This window comes from Mobula birostris, chromosome 1 (genome assembly GCF_030028105.1).
Source record: "Mobula birostris isolate sMobBir1 chromosome 1, sMobBir1.hap1, whole genome shotgun sequence".
Lineage (NCBI taxonomy): Eukaryota > Metazoa > Chordata > Chondrichthyes > Myliobatiformes > Myliobatidae > Mobula > Mobula birostris.
The window spans coordinates 129,735,074-129,761,974 of record NC_092370.1 but is presented as its reverse complement, the minus strand read 5'-3'; the positions used below and the strand labels follow the sequence as shown (position 1 = coordinate 129,761,974).

Here is a 26,901-nt window from a genome sequence, read left to right as displayed (position 1 = left end):
AACAAGTAGATGTTCTTCCTTTCAGATAAACAAGTCACACCCTTAGCATCGGTGCGTTCATTTTCAAATATTGCCCAGATTCATATTTAATTATCACATGTACATTGAAACATACGGTGAAAAGCATTGCTTGCATTAACAACCAACACAACCTAAAGATGTGCTGGGGACAACCTGCAACTGTCGCCACATGTTCCAGCGCCAACCTAGCATGCCTACCACGCTTGACAGAACAACACAGATCACACCAAGACAGAACTTACAAAATGACAATGCAACCACAGCAAAGCAAGTCCCATTCTCCCTCCTACCACCCACGTATATACATGGTCCTCTAAGCCCCGGACAGGTCACCTTAGGCCACCAGCCTTCAGTGGATCCATGGATTTGCAGACATTGGCCTTCGACTTCCACAGCGGACTCGCAGACTCAAGGTTCTGCCATTGTTTCTCAGCTCCTGGGTCTCTGATCGACCTTTAGGCTTTGATCTAGGGTGCCGATGAATGAGGACCTGAGCACTGGACCTTGTACACCTGTCTTGCCTACCTGTGTACCTAGGAGGTCACCAGCTCTCATTCCTTTCCTCCTGCCTGCATGAACTCTGATCCTGGAACACGCTGACAACCTAGTGATCTGGGTGGAGCGGAGGAGGCACCAGACCTCATCCTCGCTGGTCAGCTGGCTCGACATCTGACCATGGGTGTCCTCTGTCACATGTCCACGTCACTGGCCTTTGAATGCAGATCAGTGGCTTATACTCCAGCCTGCCCTCTAGTTTCAGATGGCGCTGCTGAATCACGGCGACAGCAAAAAAAAACTACTAACTACTCTATTAATTACACTTCTTCTCGAAAAAGATCACTGTAATCAATAGCCTGTAACTTATCTTTTGGAGTTGAGCTTCCAAACTGCCTGCACGACCTGGCATTTTAGTGGCGTGAACTGAAGTCTCGAAGGTTCAGGACGGTTACACCGTGGCGTGTATGGGGCCTGGGCCTGAAAGTGAGGAACAAGTCAATGTATGGTCGTTGCTGGGGAGGACTTGGAGACAATTCAAGGTGGCAGATCTGAGGTGAGGCAGAGTCAAGTTGGTAGCGCATGAGTCCAAGAGCTAGCAACAAGACAATGTTTGACGATTTAACTGCCGGGCCAGATTGGAAAGGTCAGGTGCGGGCCAAATCGAGGCAGTGGGGCCCGGGCCCAAGAGCATATCAAAGCAAAAGGGCCCAGGTCCGGGAGTAAAAAAATGACCCGATATTCGGCCGATTTAAGCACCAGGCCATATTGAAAAGGTCAGGGGTTCAGGATGTCAAGGCTGGAGGCGAGGGATGGGCCAGTGTTCAGCTTGCTGCTTGGCGAGGTTTACTCGTCTCCGCACTGAACTGAGGTCGTGGCCTGTAACCAACGAGCTCTTGGACCAGATGCAGTGTTGACTGGCTTCATGGCTCTGAACTCAGCTTCGCTAACTTTAGTTCTGAGTGCTATTTGCTTGTTTTTTTATTGTTTGGATGATTTGGGTTTTTTTTTTGCACATTGGGAGTTTGGCGGTCTACTTTTTTAACGCATTCTATTGGGTTTCTTTGTTTTGCAGCTGCCTGTGGGAGACAAATCTCCGGTTGTATGCAGCGTACCTATGATAATAAATGGAATTTGAACTCTGAACTTTGAGTTCCCCAACATTCCTATCCATAAACCCTAACCTGACCCCTAACTCCCCTTTCTGTCCTCAAAAGCAATTCTACTAATCTAAGAAAACTAAAAAAACCAATGTCTCAATATGCTGAAAAATTAGAGTATTTATTGTGGATTTCTACTATCTGTAGCAGTGTGGCGACCCACTTTCTACACAAGCGAACCGGCTCATAAAATAGCCCGCGTGCGGGGAGAGACTTTTGTAATGCACCTCTGACGTCATTTCCACCTGGAGAGGGCTGGGGGGGAGCTGCTTAAAAGCCAGTGCCGCGAAGTTTGAACAAACAAGTCTAGAGTGCGACTTACAGACTGCGTGTCGTTATTTCTAGCTCTGTGCGTAGCACATCGCTACAGTAGTTTATTTATAAATAATTGTCCAAAATGTATGTTGCAGAATCCTACTTTCCCTAGGCATATTCCAAATATTCAGATGGAATCTGTGCTTTTATCTTGATATCAGGTTTTCCCTGATGATCACTTGCTGCTCTCAGTTCTCAAGGCGAGTTCCATCACACTGACTCCACAGAGTCCTGGCACAGGATTAACGTTACAGAAGTCGTTAGAAATTCTAAACTCTTTATGAGTCTGATACTTGATCCTCATTCCCCCAGCTCACGTATACATCACTGTATACTACCTTGAGATTCATTTTCTTGCAGGCATTCACTGTAGAAAAAAAAAGGGGTCACAATAGGATGAATGAAAAGCTACACACAGAGACTGATAAAATAACCAGCGTGCAAAAGACAAGCTGTGCAAATACAAAAAAAAACAAATAATAAAAAATAAGTGAGTTGTGGTGAGTAAAGTTATCCACACTGGTTCAGCATTCCAATGGTTGAAGGGTGATAACTGTTTCCGAACCCAGTGGTAAGCTGTCCCAAACACATCCTCTCTCCCTCTCTTTCCTCCCTACAAAAATATTACAAATCCTGCCACTTTGTTGAATCTGTCTTTACCCTCTTTGCGGCGCATAAACCATGATTAAGAATGGTTTCTTCAGTAAGATGCAGTACAATGGGACCTCAGGCAGATGACTATGTTCCATATTCAAGAATCGACAATGCATGCCAACAGCTTATACAACAGCACAGAGTATCCTGTCTGGTTGCACAACGATCTGGTATGGAAACACCAGAGTTCAAGGATGGACAAACCTACAAAATGTTGGGGATACAGCCCAGTCCATCACAGGGAAAGCCCTCTCCACCATTGAGCACATCAACAAAGAGCGCTGGCACAAGAAAGCAGAAGCCATCATCAAGGACCACACCATACAGACCATGCTCTATTCTCACTACTACCATCAGTCAGCAGGTACAGGAGCCTTGAGTGGACAACTTCACTCACCCCAATACTGAACACAACGTTCCATAGACACAGGTTCAGGTCGCTTCCTGACCTGAAAACGAGATCAATTATTTCCTTTATGGCACGGTAGAGTAGCATTCAGTGTAGAACTACTACCACCTCAGTGACCTGAGGTCACATCCTGATGCTGACTGTAAGCTGTTTGTTCATTCTCCCCATGACCGTGTTGGTTTCCTCTGGGTACTCCTGTTCCCTCTCATGTTCCAAAGATGTACAGTTATTGTTAGTAAGTTGTGGGCATGCTACATTGGTGCAGGAAGCCTGGTGACACATGAAGGTTGCCCCCAGCAGATCCTCAGACTGTGTTGGCTGTTGGTGCAAATGACACGTTTCACTGGATGTTTTGCTGTACGTGACAAATAAAGCTAATCTTTTGTTTTTTTCCCTGCATATTTAGATCTACAATTGGACAAGTTTGTCATGTTTTGCGCAGTGAATATGCCTATATCTACCCACAGCTCTAATCCTGACCTAGATATACCTGTATGTATGAATTGGCAATCATCACATTCTGATTTGAATTAAATTTTTATATTTGCAATGGATTTGTAGAAAATGAAGTATGCAATAGATAACCAATCCCACATCTTAAGTCTACAGTCAGTGTCTCCACTAGTTTGTATCAGAATTGTGAATAATAGGTAGCATAACTGGGAGTAATTACTAACAGTAATCTAATCAAGTGGTATTATAAAACACCAAAGCAAACTACAGTGGTTTATAACTTGTCATTTGATTCCTGAGATTAGATTACTCCCCTTGAAACTACTCCAACTGTTGTTTTCTGAAAGTATATGCTACAAACTTCAGGGAATAGTTTTATTCAGTTTTGTTTCCCTTCCAGCGCCAACAACAGGTGTCAGAGCAGATGGTGACTGTCAGGCTATTGACATATGGACTGAATAGTTCGGAGTGCAACAGTATTATACTTCTAAACAAGAATTAATTTGAACGAAGAAGGCACCATAAATTTCCTATCCGAAGATGCAGTTACATTTCCCTTCTGCGTTCACTGTTAAGATAATCCGTTTCCTCCGTCAGTAAATACCTTCTTTCAAGAATCTGCTTGATTTTATTGCTTAAGAAACATTACTTTCACTCTCTCCCTCTCACTCTCCACGGTCGTCTCTCCACCGCTTGAATACACCTTAATTTTATAGTTCATTCAGCTGTCCTCGGCCAATTTCCTTTATTTTACACTATCACCTCACAGCTCCCCTCCGTCTTCCGGACGCGCATGAAGCGCAGGAATCGCATCTGCCCGCGTCTCCCCCACCCCCCCAACCACCCAGTAGTTAGCTACACGGCGCACTCGCTCAGGTGCAGTACCTGTCGCTCTCATTGTGTGTGTGTGTGTTAGAGTTAGATAGGCGGATCAACGCACCTTCCGTCCATTCACTTACCTGCTTTCAACGGCTGGTACCGCCCACTGGAATCTGTAAGCGCCTAGTTCGCAAAAACGCAACTCCCTCACCGTCCTGCAAGTGCCTCTTCCAGTTGAAACCTGCATTTTCATACACACCTTAAAAAAAAAACACCTTTCTTCCCCCCCCAAGTCTTTACTACCGTTCCCGCCTACTCACAGTCTGACCATTGTACACCTGAGGGCTGGGATGGTAGTGGTGGTGCGGGGGGGGGGGGGGGTTAGTGCTGATTTTTATCTCCCTCCCTGCCGTGCGGTCCCGCAAATCTCATGCAAGTCCAGGTAAATCGAGGGGCTGTCCTTAACGCACCGGTTCTGCAGAGAGCGCAAAAGAGGAATTACCTGTAGTCCGGGTTCTGCAGTTAGACTACACCGCACCGACTTGAAAGTCCAGTTCCGCAAGAAGAGAACCCAGGATAGAGCTGGAGAGAAATATGTCACAGGAGACGGACAAGTAAGTGAACCTACTGGTTCTGACGGTCTTTATCCGCTGCTCTATCTTTTAATGGTCCCTTTCTCTCTCTCCCCCACCCCCAACTCGACAAACCGGTGCCTTTATTCACACATCTCAGCCTGCCTACTTTTGTAAACCATAACTTTTCTTTATTAGTACAGAGTTCTCTCTTTTTTAAAGTTATTAGTGGGAACTATATGCTGGTGTGGAATTTTGTGTTTTTGGCACCACAACAACATAACACTTTAATCGGCCATTTTCTGAAAAGTTCGGGGGGGGGCCTTCAACTTCCAAAAACAAGTGAACTTTGTTTTGGATTGAAGACACCTCCCTTCCCCCCTCTCACTGCTGTTGGAGGAGGGGGTGGTCCGTGATCTTGCGCTGGGCTGGCCGGGGCCCCGGTGCGCTCGGAGCTGACTTTCCTCAGGGAGGTCTGTCGCACCTAAAACTCCCCTCACCCCTCGCACACACAGGCCAGACCCACGGACGACCAATCGCACCCCCGCTGTCCGCTCCGCTGCGATTGAAAGCCCGCCTGATTGGGCATATGTGGGCGGTTAGGGTGAGGGAAGAAATGGGGAACAAACATTTATTCTCTCATTCTCCCCCTCCCCTCTTCCTCCAATGTAAATTCTGGCAGCTTAACTCACAGCATGAGAAGCAAAGGAGAAGGGCAATTCCTATGGGAATAATCAAAAGCCCCCTATTTTATTTCTAAATACGCAACTGCCACACACTACCTCAGACAAAAGAAAACTCTCTCCACGGTCCCTAGCGTCTTTCGACCTGACGGGACAACCACATCCTTCGGTGCTCAACATCAACATTCAGCCGGTCACGAGGAATTTACTGCGGAAGCATCATCGATGGTTGACAATAACCACACTGTTTATTTCATTAGTGTTTAGAAGGGCACATTTTGGATTTCACTTTTTAAAAATTGGCAAAATCCTTTTATGATTCCCAGCTCCTTAAAGCTACCAGTGGGTGGACAAACTTCTAAGAACCTTGCTGTAAGGCTCTTCTTCTAAAGTACAGCCCCGCTATGGTCAAAACACCGGCAGGAGCACTTCTCGTCACGTTTGAAGAGAACCACTACCAAGTTGTTTCTTCCTCTTGCAGAGGCGTCTGTTTTGGAGGGGGAGAGTGGGTGGTGCTTTTGTGAGTTATTATTTTGATTTGTTATCCACTTTTTTTAAACCAATGATCGTAGAATCTACTTTGCGAGTTTGGAGGAGCGTCAACAATTGCACCAATAATGGGGGATAGGTACAGTATAAGAAAACAATCCTGTGTAAGGTTGACCGTTTTGACGCTTCTCTACAACAATGTAGTAATATCTGGAAATGTAGCAGACTGCATTGGAAGTAGCCTTGATTAAACGTCTGCTCTCCACAGATACTGACTGACTTGTTGACTATTTTCACCTCTTATTTTTTTAATGCCTCAGAAGTTGCATAATTTTAACAAGAATCCATGAAGTACTACTAATGCAGAAATATTCAAGTTTAAAAACTTACAATGGTGGATATGTTCAGCAGCCACCTCTGAAGTGAGAAATTGATTTAATTTTTCTGGAGAAGCTTTGGAATGAATATTAAGATTCCTGAGAAGTATGTCCAAAACTTTATATTTGTTGTTTGTTATAGCAATAGTGAAAATAGTGTTCCCAAATCCCCAAAAGAATTTGCTGATTATAAAATGACATAAACCTGTAACAAAAGCTTCCACCACAGATGCTGCCAAATCTTTGAGTATTTCCAGCATGACTTGTTTTTTTATAACACTGAATCAATTACAGATCAGACCTAAAGAATAGAGATTGAAACCTGTCGGATATCAAAAGGCCTAGGTAGAGTGGACATGGAGATGATGGTTCCTTTAGCTGGGAAGTCTAGGACCAGATGGCACAACTTCAGAATAGAAGGGCAGCCCTTTAGAACAGAGATGAGGAGGAACATCTCTAGGGTGCTGAATCTGTGGAATTCATTGCAACGGATGGCTGTGGAGGCCAAGTCATTGGGTATATTTAAAGTGGTGGCTGATAGCTTCATGATTAGTAAGGGCATAAAAGGGTATGGGAGAAGGAGAATGGGGTTGAGAAGTATAATAAATCAGCCTTGACGGAATGGTGGAGAAGACTTGATGGGTAGAATGGCCTAGTTCTACTCCTTTGTCTTATGGTTTTAAAGTCAGCATGTCTAACAATGGTTAATACTAGGCAGTATGGTCTATACATAATCACCTAGAATTTCTTTATAAAGAAATAATAATACTTACAAATATATTTTATTATCACCAAATAAAGGGACACCGTGGGCCAGAAGGCAGATTAAAATGGGGGGGGGGTGTTGTGGAAATCAATAAATTGCACCCTATTTAGATAGTCACTTAAACAAAGAGCATTTATGCAGGTCAGTGAGGTAACTCTTGTGAGCCTTAATATCCATTCCAAACTTTTGACCAAAAGCATAATTGAAGCAACTGGATTGAAGTAGGATTCCCAATGTTTGTTTGCTGGGAATCCCTCCCTATAATTTTCTCCAATCACCTTAAAATTATGTCCCCTGGTATTAGTCATTGCTGTCCTGGGAGAGTCTCTATCTAACCATTCAATGTATGCCTCTTATCATCTTGTACAGTTATATCAAGTCACTTTTTATCCTCCTTTGCTCCAAAGAGAAAAGTCCTAACTTGCTCAATCTAGCCTCATGTAACATGCTGACAAAATCCAGGCAACATCCTGGTAAGTCTCATCTACACCCTCTCTAAAGCTTCCTCATCTCTTCCATAATGAGGTGATTAGAACTGAACACAATATTCCAAGTGTTCATATCCATCACATCCATAGTTCCTTCCAAGTCTAACCAGGGTTTTATAGAGCTGCATCATTACCTCGTGACTCTTGGACTCAGTCCCTCAACTAATGAAGGCCAAAGCACCCTACCAACTTTATCTACTTATGCAGCAACTTTGAAGGAACTATGGATGTGATGGGGTTGATACTTATGGGAGGGGATCAGTTGTGATAGACAGAGGATTCTCTTAATTGAATCATTGCAGTCATCTGTAACGTCGGGGCAAAATTGAAAAGGGTGACAAATACAGGACTGAAAATGTAATATTTGAGTGCACACAGTATACGGAATAAGGTAGATGATCTTGTAGCACAGTTAGAGATTGGCAGGTATGACATTGAGGCATGACTTAAATAAGAAGTTGGGAGTATAACATCCAAGGATACACATTGCATGAAAAGGACTGGCAGGTAGCCAAAGGGGTTGAGACGGCTCAGTTGGTTTAAAAAAAAAATGAAATCAAATCCTTAGAAAGAAGTGACAAAGGATCAGCAGATGTAGAATTCTTGGGGTTAGAGTTAAGAAATTGCAAAGGCAAGAAGTCCCTGATGGGAGTTGTATACAGGCCCCCAAACAGTAGCCAGGATGTGGGATATAAATTTCAATGGGAAATAGAAAACGCATGTATAAAGGGCAATGTTACGATAGTCATGGGGGTTTTCAGTTGTCAGGTAGATTGGTAAAATTAGGGTGGTACTGGATCCCAAGAGAGGGAATTTGTAGAATGTCTGTGAGATGGCTTTTTAGAGCAGCTTGTGGTTGAGCCCACCAGGGGAAAAGGCAATTCTGGATTAGCTGTTGTGTAAAGAACCAGATTTGATTATGGAGTTTAAGGTAAAGGAACCCTTAGGAGACAATGAACATAATATGATAGAATTCATCCTGCAGTTTGAGAGGGAGAAGATAAAGGCTGATGTATCAATATTACAGTGGCATGAGAGAGGAGCTGTCCAAAGCTGATTGGAAGGAGACACTAACAAGGATGATAGTAGATCAGCAATGGCTGGAGTATCTGGGGGCAATTTGGAAGGCACAGGATGGACACATCCCAAATGTGAAGGAGTACTCTAAAGGGAGGATGAGGCAATTGTGGGCGATAAAGGGAAGTCAAAGATAGCATAAAAGCAAAGGAGTGGGCATATAAAATAGCAAGATTTAGTTGGAAGATAGAGAATTTGGAAGCTTTTAAAAACCAACAGAAGGCAAGCAAAAAAAAAACGTAAGAAGAGAAAAGATGAAATGTGAAGGTAAGCTAGCCAATATATCAAAGAGCATACCAAAAGTTTTTTTTTTAGATATATAATAATGGGGGACAAAGAAATAGCGGATGAACTGAATATATATTTTGTGTCATTCTTCACTGTGGAAGACACTAGCAGTATGCCAGAAGTTCAAGGGTAATGGGGTAGAAGTGTGTGTAGTTGCAATTAGTAAGGAGAAGGTGCATGGGAAGCTGAAAGATCTGAAGGTGGATAAATCTCCTGGACCTGATAGACTACACCTCAGGGTTCTGAAAGAGGTAACTGAAGAGATTGTCGAGGTATTAGTAATGATCTTTGAAGAATCATTAGCTTCTGCAATGGTTCTGGAGGACTAGAAAATTGCAAATGTCTCTCCATTCTTTAAGAAGGGAGGTAGGCATAAGAAAAGAAATTATAGGCCAGTTAGCCTGACTTCAGTGGCTGGGAAGATGTTTGAATCCATTATTAAGGATGAGGTTTTGGGATACTTGGAGGTGCATGATAATGTAGACCAAGGTCAGCAAGACCTCCTTAAGGGGAAATCCTGTCTGACAAAACTGACGGAATTCTTTGAGGAAATAACAGGCAGGATAGACAAAGGATAGTCAATGGATGCTGTATATTTGAATTTTCAGAAGGCCTTTGACACAATGTCACACATGAGGCTGCTTAGCAAGATAAGAGGCCGTGGTATTACAGGAAAGATACTAGTGTGGACATCAGACGTTCTATGACCTGGAAACGGGCATCATCCATGGAAAAAGGAAATCGCCTTTTAAACTCACGGGGAGCATAGGCCATGAACTTTTTGCTGTTGATGTTTCTATATCAGGAAATTTCTCTTTTACGAGGTCGAGTTGCTAGCTCCGATGCTCAACCCAGCACGGATGGAAAGCGTGCCAGGGGAGCCAGCTGGGTTCAAACTCCGGAGCCTTCGCTCCTAAGTCCGGCGCTGATGCCACTACGCCACCAGCCGGTGATCATCCATGAATGAAACTGAATTTTTCCTGTTGCCACCATTGCCCTTCCCCACATGGTCACTATCCCAAATCCTCACCTCCAATTAGTCTATACCTTAGTCCTCTATGAATAGGTTGCTTATCCAGAGAAGACAAAGATTATCAGTATTGTAGTAGCAGATAATATAAACACAGTGGCCACTTCATTACATACACCTGTACATCTTGTTAATGCAAATATCTAATTGGACAATCGTACAGCAGCAACTCAATGCATTAATGTATGCAGACATAGTCAAAAGGTTCAGTTGTTTTTTAGACCAAACATCAGAACGGGGAAGAAATGTGATATGAGTGACTTTGACCATGGAATAATTGTTGGTGCCAGGTGTGGTTGTTTGAGTATCTCAGAAACTGCTGATCTCCTGGGGTTTTCATGCAGAATGGTGCAAAATACAAAAACCTCCAGTGAGTGGCAGATCTGTGGGCAAAAATGCTGTGTTAATGAGAGGGGTTAGAGCAGAATAGCCAGACTGGTTCAAGCTGACAGAAAAGCACCCGTAACTCAAATAACCACAGTTTGCCTCAGCGGTGTGCAGAAGATCATCTCTAAATGCACACCTCAAACCTTAAAGTGAACAGGCTGCAGCAGGAGAAGACCACTCCGGGTTCCACTCCTCTATCAAATAAAGTTACCACTGAGTGCATATTCAGAAGGGGAGGTTTATGAATGATTATCCCTTTTCTATTCAGAAGTAGATAATGGAAAATCCTAGAGATTGGAAAGAAAACTACTGCAATCGCTGGAAATCAGGAACAAAAATAGGATACTCAGTTGCTCAGACAGCATCCTTGGGGGAAGAGAGATAACGTTTTAGGTCTATCAAAGAACTGCAGTTGTATTTATTATTTTTTAATGGCAAGGTTGAATCCATTTGTACATACATTTCCAAAAACAATTTCATTTGATACATCAGATCAAGGGTGGCAAGGTAGCATAGTGGCTAGTGGAACACCATTGCAGTGCAAACAACCTGCTGCTGCCTGTAAGGAGTTTGTATGTTCTCCCCAGAGTTTCCTCCCATATTCCAAGACGTACAGGTTAGTAGCTTATCTGGTCACATGGGTGTAATTGGGCCGCGCAGGTTCATTGGGCTGGAAGGGCCTGTTACCGTAATGTATCTCTAAATAAAAAGTAAAGACCACAGGTGATTCAGGGTTAAACTTGAGAATGATTTGTTTAAATTGATCGCTGATAGAAAATGAAGAAGTTCTGTTTAGCTGAAGAAGAGTGGAAGACTTTGTTATAGGATGCTTTAATTAATTCATTTAGAAATTCAATGAAAACAGGTCAAATTTCCAGATAAGTTGGAAGGGTCAATGATATCAAGGAAGTAGTTCCGAACTACTGAATCAAAACTGGGAGAGGAGTGGTGAATGAATTTAATATAGGTAATTGTAACATGCTGTATTTGGGCACTTAATAATGGATGTGTAAATATCTATGTATTATATTAAGAGAATTAGGAACTTTGGTGGACTGAGTATGGAAAATGCTCAGTTAGAGGGGAGTGCTGGTCAATAAAGCTTAAAAAAGTAACTTAATCTCTCTAACCAGAAGAGTTGAATATTTTATCATCTCCAAAGCAAATAATATCTTGAATACAGTGTTTAAATTTGTTTCTCAAGACACAGAGTGTAGAAGGGCCACAAGGCCTGACCAGTGAATAAAAAGGAAAAAGTTCTTAGTAAATGTTACCATATACTACCCTGCGGTTCATTTTCTTGCAGGCATTCATAACAGATACAGTAGAATGAATGAAAAACATACAAAGGTGGACAAACAACCAATGTGCAACAGACAACAAATTGTGCAAATGCAAAAAAGAAAAAAAGAATAATAGTAATAAATAAGTAATATTGAGAACATGAGTTGTAGAGTCCTTGAAAGTAAGTCTGTAGGTTGTGGAATCAGTTCAGAGTTGAGGTGAATGAAGTTATCCTGATGGTTGAAGAGTTGGGGAAACTTGTAGTTGTGTATTTAATATTTCAATGATATTTGAGTAATACTATAGATATATTGTTTGATTAAGCATTCTTTGTTTAAGTAATTCATTATGGGTTATATGTAATAGTACGTTAATGGCATCTGTCATCATGCCACCATGTCATACGAATGCACCCTGCTTAAGGTAAAAATGAAACTAGACCCATTATTCCTGGCTCTGTGTTTTTGCTTTTAATTAGTTTTTACATTTTGGAGGTAAAAACGTAACAGCAGTGTGGTGATGAAAGGATGTAAAGGGAGATCTTTGAGTTGATTTAATGGATGCAATCAGAGTAACTATAAATTTGCAGGATTGGCTTATCCATTTGATTTTAAATTTCAATATATGGGGGTGAAATATTGTTCTATTCTAGTGCAAAAGCAAAGTTGTCATTGACTTTAGGAAATCATGATGGTTTCATTGTGGATTACATTCCCAATTAAATATTGTAACTGTGAAATCCTTGGATTTGTTTACAAAACATTTGAGAGCTATAATGAACTTTGAGTGATTTCTCAATAGTTGAATTGTGATTTTTTTTATTATTGACCATCCTTATCATAATCGTACTATGAAACAATATTCTTCGGTTGAGATTAGGACTTTAGCCAAATGTTCTTCAATCTCCAGGAGTCCTTTTCTGTTTGTAATAGAACGGTAACTGAGACATATTTTTCTACTTCCTGTCCAACAGCTTTATTGAGGTGTGTTCCCATGGGTGTTAACTGCATGGAGTTAAGCCCTAGTCCATAGAACTGAATCAGGCTAAGTCTGCTAGGGCCCTCTATTAAGTAGCTAGTGTAAAGGATTAGCACAAAACTAAACTGTACAGACCCAGAATGTGACCTGTGCCAATGTATATGATCTCAACTGAAGTCTGGTCAAGGTGTTACCTCAAACTTCCATCAGTTAATGTGGAATTTGGCTTCAAATGCTCCTTATCTAATGATAGGGGAGTGCGCAGGAATTTAAATTAGATGCTCTTGAAGAAGCATGTTAAACCTCTCTGCATGCACTTTGCACATTTATAATGTGGTCAGAGACTATGGCGGGGTGGAATTGTATGCCCCAGCAGGGTGGGAAAGGGGCTTGTTTTGCTGTTGTTGTTTTGTTTAAGCATTTAAGTTTGCTGACATCACCACTGTCGTCAGCCAAATCAAAGGTGGTGACAAATCAGCATATAGGAGGGAGACTGTGATTTTGGCTGAATGTTGCCCACAACAACTTCTCACTCAATGTTAGCAAAACCAAAAAGCAGCAGGAAACCAGAGGCCCACGAGCCAGTCCTCATCAGGGAATCAGGGGTGGAGAGAGTCAGAAACATTAAATTCCTAGGTGTGGTGGAGAGTATACTGACTGGTTGTATCATAGCCTGGCATGGAAGCACCTGGTATGGCACAAAGAAGCCTGCAAAAAAAAGTAGTGAATACGGCCCAGTCCATCTCAGGTAAAGCCGTTCCTACCACTGAGTACCTTTGTAAGGAGCACTGTTGCAAGAAAATAGCATGTCTCGTTATGGACCACCACCATCCAGGCCATGCCCTCTTCTCATTGTGTCATGGTCTGGTCCGTGATGTCCGCATTCCGGTTCATGGTCCGGTTCATCGACCCTTGCTCCAGGTTTTCCTGTCTACCCTGTTTCTGTTCCTCTTGAGCACTAATTGAGGTAGCTGATTCTTGTTGGGGCTGGCTGCATAAATACCTCCAGAAACCAAGGCGTGGCTGCTGGATTGTTCTTGTCCTTACCCCTTGTATCCCTTCCCCGCCTTCTGTTTCCTCGCCTGAAGCCCTGCCTTGTCTTGCTGGTAACTCTCGCCTTGTCTTGTCTTGCCTTGCCTTGCCTGTAGTCTTGTCTTGGAGCCACCCTGTACCTCGCTCCCTTCCTGTCCCTTGCCTCCGCGGGTAGGTCAGGCCGCCTTGCCATTACCCTGCAGTTGGTTCTGTCCCTTCCTGCCCCTTGCCTCTGGCAGGTAAGTCAGGCCGTCTTGCCGTTACCTACGGTTGGTGCCGTCCGTTCCTGTCCCCTGCCTCCGTTGGGTGGAGATCCGTGCCCTGCCCAGGAGTTCCGCGCCCTGCCGAGGAGGAGCTTCAAGACCCCAAGCCTTGAGCCTCGCCCCAAGCCAAGCTTCAAGACCCCAAGCCTCAAGCCTCGCCCCAAGCCAAGCTTCAAGACCCCAAGACTCGAGCCTCACCCCAAGCCTCGCCTCAAGACCCCAAGCCTCGCCTCAAGTCTCCAGCCTCCAGACTCGCCTCAAGTCTCAAGCCTCGCCTCACCTCAAGCCTGAAGACTCCAGCCTCATCCTGCCTGCCAGCCAAGTCACGTCCTTGCCTAGTGCTGGGGTCCGAGCCAGAGGTAAAACTCAGGTTCTGGGTCCTTGTCCAGTCTCTGGCTCAGAGTCCAAGCCCAGGCTCCTAGCTCTCTTGTCCAGTCCTGTTCCAGCTTCCCGGTTTTCTTGTCCTTGTCCTAGCCCTCACCCTGTATCCTAGTCCTGTCCCTAGTACTTCAGTGTCTATGTCTTGCACTTGGATCTGTTCCCAGCCACCTCCTTATGACACATTGCTGCCATCAGGAAGGAGGTACTGGAGTCTCAAGTCCAACACCACCGGGTTCAGGAACAGTTAGTACCCCTCAACCATCAGTCCTGAACCAGAGGGAATAACTTCATTCGCTCCAACAATGAGAACTGTTGAATCTACGGACTCACTTTCAAGGACTATACGCAACATATGTGTTCTCCATATTTATTGCTCATTTATTTATTATTTTTCTTTTCTTTTTGTATTTGCACAATTTGTGATCTTTTGCATATTGATTGTTTGTCTGTCTCTGTCATCTGTTGTTTTTCATTGATTCTATTGTATTTCTTTCTATTTACTATGAATTTCCACAAGAAAGTGAATCTCAGGGTAGGGTATGGTGACATAATTGTACATTGTTAATGAATTTACTTTCAACTTTGAACTTTTGCTGTTAATACAACCGGAGTTTACTGTATGTACATGTGATAAATAAATCTGTATCTTTGGCTCCACTCCCTACTACCTGTGTATGCATCAACCTAGTCAATTCTAGGAAATGCAAGCACTGTTTGATGCTGGCATTTGTCTTGATTGTTTTGTCCCGTGTGGGCATAACTGACGAGTTAAACTTGCAGGGAGTTTTGCAGAGTGCTGCGACTTTAAAAACTGTATTTCCAGTAATGATGCAAAACCTTTTGGAAGTAAGGAAATGGTATAGGTGTAAATTGTTCTTGAAAAATGATTGATTTCAAAATATTTCATTGGTGCCCAACTGCAGAGGTTTGGTATTTATATACGATCTATGTACACTCAGTGGGCACTTATTTGGTAACTTGTTAATGCAAATATCTAATCAGCCAATCATGTGGCAGTAACTCAGTGCATAAAAGCATGTAGACATGGTCAAGATGTTCAGACCAAACAGCAGAATGGGGAAGAAATGTGATCTAAGTGACTCTGACCATGGAATGATTATTGGTGCTGGATGGAATGGCTTGAGTATCTCAGAAACTGCTGATCTCCTTGGATTTTCACTCAAAATAGTCTCTAAAGTTTACAGAGACTGGGTGCATAACTCAAGAAAACAACCAGTGAGCAGCAGTTCTGTGGGTGAAAATACCTTGTTAATGAAAGAGGTGAGAGGAGAATGGCCAGACTGGTTCAAGCTGACAGGAAGGCAACAGTAACTTAAATAACCATGCATTATAACAGTGGTGTGCAGAAAATTATCTCCTAATGCATAACACTTCAAACCTTGAAGTGAATGGATTACAACAGCAGAGGACCACAAGCATACACTAAGTGAGTGTGTGAATAAATGATCAAATAATGGTAAATTGGGTGACGGGATGGAGATAATGTGTCTGCCAAAGGAGGTGTAAGGTGCTCTTTCCTTCTGCCAGCCTGCAAGTCACCCTTGGGCAAGGTATAGCACCTCCTTAGCACCCCACCCCACCTTCAGGGTCATGTGAAGCCATGGGAGCGGGTGGTTTGTGGTTGTGTGAGCAATTGGCGCATATCACAAGTCCTGGTTATTTGACCACGCATGCCAGGCAGACCGTCTCTGAAGATATTGATAATGGCTGAGGTCACCCATCTTGTAAAGACCCTGCTCAGAAGATGTCAAAGGCAAACCACTTCTGTAGAACAATCATAGTCATGGAAAGACATGATTACCTACATCATACGACAAGGCACATAACGAACAGATGAGTAAATATGAGTATGACTATACATTTACTTTGCACTTTGAAATTTCCTTCTGCCAGCATCGATGAGGTGAAGTTTTGATAGGTTATTTCCCACTGTAACCTGGGAGGTACTTATTTCTAGAAGCTCAGCTACTGTCTTTCATTAAGACTAGTTGTGTCCATTGTTCTCATGTGACTTACAGAAGCAGTGGTTGAAGCCAAAGCTCTAAGTGTATTATCAAAGTGCATATACTGTATGTCACCATGTATTACCCTGAGATTCATTTTCTTGCAGGCATTCAAAGTAGAACAAAGAAATACAATAGAATCAATGAAAATCTACACACAAAGATGTGTTAAAGGAGACAAACTGCACATACAAAAAAAAAAGAATAATACTGACTACATGGGTTGTAGAGTCCTTAGGTTGTGGAATCGGTTCAGAGCTGAGGAGAGTGAAGTTGTCCCTGCTGGTTCAGGAGCCCGGTGGCTGATGGTTAGTAACTGTAAAGACAGGTAGGTGGATTTAAAAGGTCTTCTACATTTTTTTTTGCTTTAAAACTACAGTTTAATAAATGGAAAAAACAGGAGAGTAAATGACTGCTTCAGAAATTACTTTATTTAGATAGAACTTTTAGATAGTTGTGGCCGGTTTCATTTAAAGTAATGGTTTTCACTTTATTGGATTAATCTGAGCATTTGTTGTGAGCACCATAGTGTAATGCTTTACAATGCCAGCTACTTACTGTGTACGTTCTCCCCATAACCATATGGGTTTCCTCCGGGTTCTCCATTTCCCTCTTGCATTCCAAAGACATATGAGTCAGAGCTAATTAGTTGTGGGCATGGCGATACTGAACTGCCTCTAGCACATTCTTGAACTGTGTTGGTCATTGACACAAAAAACGCACTTCACTGTAGGTTTCAAGGAATACATAACAAATAAAACTAATCTAATCAAATCTGAACTGGAGTGAAATTAAGTTTGTGAAATTTGTAATTACTGTGACGATCCCCACTTGTGTTCTTTGCCTATTACTGTGTGTGTGTCTGGAAGAGAAAGATCAGAATAGGTTTAGCCATGTAGTGTGCATCTTCCTTGTCTTTTGTTGATTGGATTCAGTTTGAAATAAGTAACTTCAGTTAACAATCAACATACCTAAGAACATGCTGGGGGCATCCCTGTCCCTAAACCCTAATCTGATTTGTAGCTCCCCACATCCCTGTCCTAAAACTTCACCTGATCCCTAACTTCCCCCCCTGCCCCCAGAACCATCCCCACAAACTTATAAGAAAACAAGTCTAGGCCGCGATATCGATGGAGATTGCAGCTCAGTGCTATCCTGAAGCATGAACAATGATGATGAATATATTGCAACCCTTTGCCGCTTGAGAGGTGGATTCTTTTGTCTAAAAGAAATTCAGGAGAGAAACTTACCCTTGATGAGCTGTCTCAAGATCTGCTGTTAGGTGACATAACGTGTGCAGCAGATACTAATGCCACAGATAACCAATTTCCAAGCTTCATCCTGATCCCTCGTCTCTTTTGCATGGAGCTTGCCCATTCTCCCTGTACCTGTGTGGCTTTCTTCCAATCACTCTGGTTTCTTCCTATGTGTAGACAGGTGAATTAGCTTTGCTAAATTACCTGTGATGTGGTGTGTGATAAGGAAATTGGTGTAGTCAGTAACAATGGAACTGTGCCAGTGTGAGTTAACTTCCTCCGAGAGTGGTGGTGAAGGTTGAAACCTTGCCCAACAAAAATGATAGAAATTGAGTTTTTCAGTAGGTCCTGGATCCAGCAAGCTAGCAGTGCAAGGAAAGGGCAAGGCAGCTGTACTGAGTCAGTGGTTTGCAATAAAATAACAACAATTCCATGCAATGTAATTGAACCTGGAATTCCATATGTCAGAGTACTGAGTACTGGAGTTGGGATGCTATGTTGATTTTGTATGAAATGTTGGTGTGTGATGTTATGTTGAAGTTGTATGAGATGGTGAGACCAAATCTGGAATATTGATGGAGTTTTGGTCACCTACCTACAGGAGCAGTATCAATAAGATTGAAAGAGTGCAGAGAAAATTTACAAGGGTGCTGTCAGGACTGGAGGACCTGAGTTATCGGGAAAGGTTGCATCGGTTAGGATTTTATTCCCTGGAGCGTAGGATAACGAGGGGAAATTTGATAGAGGCATAAACAATTATGAGTGGTGTAGATAGGGTTAACACTGGCAAGCTTTTTTTTTCCACTGAGGCTGTGTTAGACTAGAACTAGAGATTATAAGTTAAGATTGAAAGGTGAAATATTTAAGGGGAACCTGAGGGGGGGAACTACTTAGAGGGTGGTGAGAGTGCGAGACGGGCTGCCAAAGGAAATGGTGGATGCGGGTTCAATTTCAACATTTAAGAGCAGTTTAAATAACAACATGGATGGGAGGGATGTGGAGGGCTATGGTTTGGGTGTAGGTTGATGGAACTACGCATAATAATAGTTCGGCATGGACAAGATGGGCCAAAGGGACTGTTTCTGTGCTGTAGTGCACAATGACTCCAACATTTCAAATCTCCTCTTGAAAATTCATGGTTGTAATATATCTGCTTCAGTGTTTTCCAATTCAAAGATCACATTTTGGTTTTTGCTCTATAGCCTCTCTTGAACCTGGCTTGTCATTCGTGCCTTTGCCAAAAGCCATAGGCTGTAACTTTGGTCAAGATTCACTGAATACCTGTACTAGGAGATGTTGCCTTTTCGAGGCATCGCCTTCTGAAGATGTGTGCGATGCTGGGAGGCTGCTGTCCATGCTGGAGCTGGCCGAGCTTACAACTCTCTGCAGCCATTTTTGATCACAGACAGGAGAAAATCTGCTGATCCTGGAAATCCAAGTATCAGACGCAAAATGGCTGCAGGAATTCAGCAGGCCTGGGAGAGGGGGGTGGGCAAAGTAAAGAGCTGGGAAGTCAACTGGTGAAAGGGCTGGAGAAGGGGGAATCTGATAGGAGAGGATAGAAAGCCATGGGAGGAAGGGGGGGGGGAGGAGCACCAGAGGGAGGTGATGGGCAGGTAAGGAGAGAGGGAAATGGGGAATTAGGAAGGGTGAAGGTACTGGGGGGGGGGGGTCATTACCAGAAGTTCAAGAAATCAAGTTGGAGGCAACCAGATGGAATATAAGGTGTTGCTCCTCCAACCTGAGTGTGGCCTCATTGTGACAGTAGAGGAGGCCATGGACTGACGTGTCAGAATGTGAATGGGAAGTAGAATTGAATTGGGTGGCCACCGGGAGATCCTGCTTTTTCTGACAGACGAAGCATAGGTACTCAGCAAAGTGGTCTCCAAATCTACCTTGAGTCTCACCAATATACAGGAGGCCACACCAGAAGCACCGGTTACAGTAGATAACCCCTACAGACACAAGGGTGAATTGTTGCTTCACCTGGAAGAACTGTTTGGGGCCCTGAGTGGTAGTGATGGAGGAGGTGTGGGGGCAGGTGTGGCACTTGTTCCGCTCCGTGCTCCAGAAAAAGCAGTATCTCCTAGTGGCCACCCACTTTAATTCTACTCCCCTTTCCCATCCTGACATGTCAGTCCACGGCCTCCACTACTGCTGCAATGAGGCCACTCTCAGGTTGGAGGAGCAACACCTGGTATTCCGTCTGGATAAGCTTCAAGCAGGCCTCAATTGTACCGATGCCTAAGAAGAACATGGTAACCTGCCTCAATATCTATTGTCCAGTAGCACTTACATCTACTGTGATGAAGTGCTTAGAGATGTTGGTGATGAAAAATATCAACTCCTCCCTGAAGAGGACTTGAATTCACTCCGATTTGCCTCCTGTCACAACAGAATAATAGCAGATGTCATTTCAATGGACAATAGGTGCAGGAGTAGGCCATTCGGCCCTTTGAGCCAGCATGTGATCATGGCTGATCATCCACAATCAGTATCCAGTTCCTGCTTTATCCCCATAACCTTTGATTCCGCTATCCTTAAGAGCTCTATCCATCTCTTTCTTGAAAGCATCCAGAGACTTGGCCTCCACAGCCTTCTGGGGCTGAGCATTCCATATATCCAGCACTCACTGGGTGAAAAAGTTTTTCCTGTTCCACCACGGATAACGTGCTCCCCATCGTTGAGTGCATCTACACAGAGTGCTGTTGCAGGAAAGCAGCATCCATCATCAAGGACCCCAACATCCGGACTATGCTGTCTTCTCACTGCTGCCATGAGGAAGGAGGTACAGAAGCCTCACAACCCACACCAGCAGGTTCAGGTACAGTTATGACCCCTCAACCATCAGGCTCCTGAACTAGAGAAAATAGCTTCACTCACCCCATCCCTGAACCGTTCCCACAACCTTTGGACTCACCTTCAAGAACTCTTAATCTCATGTTCTCGATATTCAATGTTTTTTCTTTTTTTTAGTATTTGCACATTGGTTGTTTGTCCATCCTGCTGGGTGCGGTCTTTCATTGATTCTATTGTGTTGCTTGTATTTGCTATGCATGCGGAGGGTGAGAAACATTCTCCAGAATTGCCAGGATTTTCCGTCAGGTCCTTTGTTCTACCATAGCCTCCAGTGTGTCCAGTTTGACTCCTATGACAGAGCCAGGCTTTCAAATCAGTTTGCTGAGCCTGTTTTCATTACCCATCTTGATGTCATAGCCCCAGCACACCACCACATAGAAGAATAAGAAGCTGAAGCTGGGGGTGGGGGTGGGGATGGGGAAGGAGTACAAGCTGGCAACCAGGGGAGGGGGAAGGTAGGAGGGTTGGCGGGTGTGGGGGGGGTGAAGTGATATGGAATGAATGTGCACAAATAAATAAACACCAGCATGTATTTGCAATGTAAACCGGATTATAAAAAGTAGTTTAATGTGCTTACAGTGCATTGCAGAGATGGGGCTAATAGAGGGGCTGGCGGTCTAACTAGAATAGTTGATCTGATTAACTGCCTGGGGGAAGAAGCTTTTAAGATGACATGAAGATTTTGTTTTAATAGCCCGATAGTGCTTTCCAGAAGGGAGCTTTTGGAAAAGGCAGTTTGCTGACTGGGTAATGTTTGCAATGATTTTCCCTCTAGCAGATAAGTACCTTAGATAGCTACACTCAAACATTTACCTATACGTTGTGTTTTATAGGACTGCTTTTATATTTATTATTTTCATTGTGTTCTTTATGCTTATTGTGTACTTTTATGCTGCATTGAATCTGGAGTAACAATTATATTTGTTCTTTTGAATCGCATACTGAAGAATGACAGTGAACAATCCTGAATCTCTAGATGCTTATGTCTCAGGTGGTAATATTTTTTGTCGTTAACATTTTAGAATGCTGCAGAATCACTGGGGACACAAGCCTTTGACTAGGTTAGGAAGTTCAGGAAGGCCTAGTATGGTAGGAGTGCTTTTTTACCTACCTTTTACTAGTTATATGCATGTTTCTGTAGTTGTCGACTACTGTACCACCTCCATTCTCAGCTTCTTCGGCTGGGAATAATTTCAAAGTAATGGTCAGAGTTTCTGAAGTAACTCAGTGAGTGAAGCACTATCTGTGAGGCAAAAAGAAGTAAGCTGATGTTTCATGTCAAGACTTTTTCCCTGGACAGTATTTAGGTTGTTTTTCCGGATTTTAGAATCTGCAGTCCGTTTTGTCGTCAGGGTTAAGATGACCATTCATGGTCTGGAGCTGGAAGGCTCGTCAACGTGATTGCCAGCTATCCTTTCTTCCAGACTGCAACCCTGCAACCCTGCACCCCAGCTCCCCCTCACTCCCATGCTCCCAACAACCCTCTGCAAGTAGTTTGGCAGTATTCACTGTCTAAATACAGAACTGCGTCGATGGGAGATGACTACTTGGGAGCATCATATCAGTGCCTTTTTGAGGAAGGGTGGAAGAGCATTTTGCATTTAACAGTGGTCTTTTATAGTTGTTTGAGTGCAAATAAAATACAAAAATATAGATACTGAAAATCTAAAACACAAATAGATAATTCTAGAAATGTGCACAGATCAGGCAAATTGTCTGTTAAACTAACTCCTGCTCAATAAGCCTTGACTTTGCTCACTTTCTCTGGATCATTTGAAAGGTCCATAACAAGCAGGACTTCCTGGTAGTCAGCTATTTTAATTCCCCTTCCCATTCCGACATGTTGGTTTATGGCCGCCTCTACTGCCATAATGAGGCCACTCTCAGGTTGGAGGAGTAACTCCTCATATTCTGCCAGGATAGCGTCCAAACTGAAAACATGAATTTTGATTTCTCTAACTTCCCCACCCCCTCTCTAATTTTCCATTCCCCATCCTGGCTGTCATTTTACCCCTTCCCTTCTGCCCATCACCCCTCTGGTATCTCTCCTCCTTCCTTATCTCACATGGTCCACTATCCATCTCCAATCCGAGTCCTCCTCCTTCAGCCCTTTACCACTTCCACCTATCACCTCGCAGCTTCTCACTTCATCCACCCTTCCCCCTCACTTGCTTTGACCTATCACCTGCCAGCTTGTACTCCTTCCCCCCCCCCCAACCAACCAATCTTCTAATTCTGGTTTCTGTCCTCCTCCATTTCCAGTTCTGATGAAGGGTGTCAGCCCAAAACGTTGACTGTTTATTCCACTCCATCGACGCTGTTGAGTTCCTCCAGCATTTTGTGTGTGTGTTAATTTGGGAGATAATGTTTGATTCTGATGATCCATATTTTTTTCCCTGGCTGAGTTTAAAGTAATCTCCAGGCATGGCCCATAGCAGCTTCTGTTTAATTATCTCTGTGTCACAGTGCTTCCCTCTTGCTGCAGAAATACAAGCTGCCATTTTATAGAGAGGAAACTCCCACTAACAACAGTGTGATAAAGGCCATTTTATTAGCAGTAGATATGCTAATGCAGAGATAAATGTTGGCTCAGACTCCAGAGAATACTTTCCTATTCTCTTCCATTGTTCCATGGGATACTTAACAACTCCTCCATCCTACCTACCATTGAGCACTGGCATAAGAAAGCAGCATCCATCATAATAGACCCCAGCTTCCAGGCCATGCTCCCTTCTCCCTGCTGCCATCTGACTTTTATCTTCTCCCTCTCAAACTGCAGCGTGAATTCTATCATATTATGGTCACTGCCTCCTCAGGGTTCCGTTACGTTAAGCTCCCTAATCAAATCTGATTCTTTACACAAGCACCAGTCCAAAATTGCCTTTCCTCTAATGGGCTCAACTATAAGCTGCTCTGAAAAGCCATCTCGCAGGCATCATACAAATTCCCTCTCTTGGGATCCAGCACCAACCTGATTTTCCAAATCTACCTGCATATTGAAATCCCTCATTGCTACTGTAACATTGCCCTTATTTTTTCTATCTCCTGTTGTAATTTGCATCCCATACCCTGACTACTGTTCAACGTCCTATATATAACTCTCATGATGATCTTCTTGTCCTTGCAGTTTCTTAACTCTAACCACAAGGATTCTACATCTTCCAATCCCATGTCACCTCTTTTGAAGGATATGATTTCATTATTTTATCAACTGAGTCACCCCACCCCCTCTGCCTACCTGTCTGTCCTTTCGATGCAATGTGTCTCCTTGTCAGGCTCCCAGTTACGATCTTCTTTCAGCCATGACTCAGTGACGCCCACCATATCATACCTGCCAATCTCGAACTATACTACAAGACCACCTACCTTATTTCATATACTGTGTGCATGCAAATATAACACCTCCAGTCCTGTATTCATCACCCTTTTTGATTTTGCTCCCATGTTACACTTAAACTCATTTCTTTGACTGCAATCTTGTCCTATCATCTGCCTGTCCTTCATCACAGTCTCACTATACACTGCATCTAGTTGCATACCAACAGCCCAGCCCTATTATTCTGGTTCCTATCCCTTTGTCAAATTAATCTAAACCCTCCCCAACAGTTCTAACAACCCTGCCAGCAAGGATATTGGACCCCTCAGGTTCAGATAGAACTCATCCTTTTTGTACAGGTCTTAGCTTCTTCAGAAGAGATCCCAATGATCCAGAACCCTGCCCCCCACACCAGTTCCTCAGCCACACATTTGCCTGCCAAATCATCCTATTCTTTCACACACTGGTGCGTGCACAGACACAAATCCAGAGATTGCTACCATTTTGCTGTGTTCTCTCTTCAGGACCTCCTTCCTTTTCCTACCTATGTCGTTGGTACCAACATGTACCACGATTTCTGAGTTGCTCACCATCCTCCCTCAGAATGTGGACCTCATCTGAAACATCTCTGACCCTGGCACCTGGGAGGCAAAACACCATCTGGGTTTCTTTTTCATGTCCACAGAATCTTCTGTCTGCTCTTCTAACTATGGAATCCCCAATTACTACTGCAATCTTCTTCCCCTCCTCCCCCCCCCCCCCCACTTCCCTTCGGAAGCACAGAGCCAGACTTGGTGCCAGAGACCTGCTTGCTGCAGTTTCTCCCCAGTAGATTGCACCCCCAAAAGTATCCAAAGCAGTATACTTACTATTGAGGGAAACAGCCACATGGGTACTCTGCACTGGCAGCACATTTCCTTTCCCTCTGCTGACAGTCACTCACGTATCTGTCTCCTGCAACTTAGTGGTGACTACCTCCCTATACCTCCTAGCTATCACCTCCTCATTCTCCTGTATCAGCCAAAGGTCATCGAGCTGCAGCTCCAGTTCCTTAACATGGTCTCTGAGTGCACTTTGTGCAGGTGCAGTTACCAGGGAGACTGGAGGTCTTCCAGAGTTCCCACATCTCACGCAAAGGACATCCTACTAACTCTGCACTCATTCTCAGTGCACTAGCTATGTACCAATAGGCAAAGAAAGCGGGGGGAGGGGGGGGGAACTTACTAGAAACTTACTTAGAACCTCCACCTGTGCTTGCCCAAGCCTGTTCTTGCCAAAACCCGTTGAGCCAAAGCCTCCCACTCTAACGCTGGGCTGCTCCAATAATGGCTGCTCTGCTCACACCTCCCTCCTTTTAATTGGCTCAAATAAAATTCACTCCCGGTGTGACTTGTCTTGCGCAGTTTATCTTTTTTTTTGCACATTGGTTGTTCGGCAATTTTTGTAGTTTTTCATCGATTCCGTTCTATGTTTAAAAAAAACTAACTGATCAAGATGGTACCAGTGAACGATTCCTTGGGTGAGATCTTTCAGATAACAAATCCTTCTAATTATTTCACTTTTTCTATGCCTTCTGCTTGTTCTTTTTGTCTTGTTTGTGTTACAAAAACTGTTGGAGTAGGCAATAAACTGAGAAATGTCTGAGGAATGTAAAGTTGTGGGGGACTTAAACTTGCACATAGATTTTGAGTGAATCAAGTTGGTTGAGGCAGTCTTGAGGAGGACTTCATAGAATGCATCCGTGATGGTTTGAACAGCATGTTACTGAACCTACAAGGGAACGTGCTATCTTGGATCTGGTCCTGTGCAATGAGGCAGGTAAAATTAGTGATCTTGTTGTTAGGGATCATCTTGGAAAGAGTGATTGAGTTTCTCATACAAATGGAGGATGCAGTAGTTCAATCTGAAACCAGTGTATTATGCCTAAACAAGGGAGACTACAACGGGATGAGGGAGGAGTTCGATAGGGTAGACTGGGAACACAGGCTGTATGGTGGGATGGTTGAGGAACAGTGGAAGACTTTCAAAGAGATTTTTCACAGTGCTCAACATAAGTATATTACAGTTAAAAGCCAGGACAATGAGGGTGGGGAGAGCCAGCCATGGAAAACAAAGGAAATAAAGAAGGCATCAGGCTAAAAGCTCGTGTGTACAAAGTCACCAAAAGTAGTGGAAAACTAGAAGATTGGGAAAACTTTAAAAAGCAACAAAGGACCACTAAGTGAGCAATAAAGAAAAAGAAGATAGGTTATGAACATAAAATAGCACAAAATATAAAAACGGATGGTAAAAGTTTTTTATAATTATATAAAGCGGAAAAGGGTGGCTAAAGTGAACATAGGTCCCTTGGAGGACAAGAAGGGGGAATTGATATTGGGTAATGAGGAAACGGCTGAGGCCCTGAATGACTATTTTGTGTCAGACTTCATGGTGGAGAACACATCTAACACAGAGATTTTATGGATGCGATGGGAGCTTAGGACCTAAATCCAATAGCTATCACTAAAGAGGTAGTACTTAGCAAACTTGTGGGCCTAAAGATAAACAAGTTCCCTGGTCCTGATGGAATGCATCCCAGGGTACTGAAAGAAATGGCAGAGGCTTTGGAGACAATTTACCAACATTTTCTGGACTCTGGACAGGTCCTGGCAGATTGGAAGAAGGCAAGTGTCACACCACTGTTCAAAAAAGGATGTAGGCAAAAAGCATGTAGCTATAGGCTAGTTAGTTCAACAGCTGTAATTGGGAAAATGTTTGAAGCTATCATTAAAGAAGAAATAGTGAGACTTCTGGAAAAAAAATGGATCCATCAGGCAGACCCAGCATGGATTCAGCAAAGGCATGTCCTGTTTGACAAACTTACTGGAGTTCTTCGAGGATATAATGAGTGCAGTGGATAGAGAGGAACAGAAGGACATTGGTTACTTAGCTTTCCAGAGGACATTCGTCGAGGTGCCACACAAAAGACTTATCCATAAGATAAGGATGCATAGAGTTTGGGGTGATGTATTAGCATGGATAGAGG

At 43.4% G+C, this 26,901-nt stretch overlaps 1 protein-coding gene across 4 annotated transcripts in view; it reads left to right on the top strand.

Annotated features, from left to right (window-relative positions):
- Positions 1-4,581: 4,581 nt before the first annotated feature.
- Positions 4,582-26,901, top strand: part of grhl2b (grainyhead-like transcription factor 2b) — a 174,779-nt gene continuing 152,459 nt past the window's right edge. For 3 of the 4 annotated variants that reach the window (XM_072272503.1, XM_072272325.1, XM_072272240.1), the window contains exon 1: positions 4,582-4,940. In XM_072272503.1, the coding sequence (XP_072128604.1) occupies positions 4,921-4,940 (20 nt within the window). In that variant the 5' untranslated portion in view covers positions 4,582-4,920. The remainder of the gene's footprint in view (positions 4,941-26,901) is intronic. The other variant, XM_072272418.1, reaches the window with a different exon arrangement.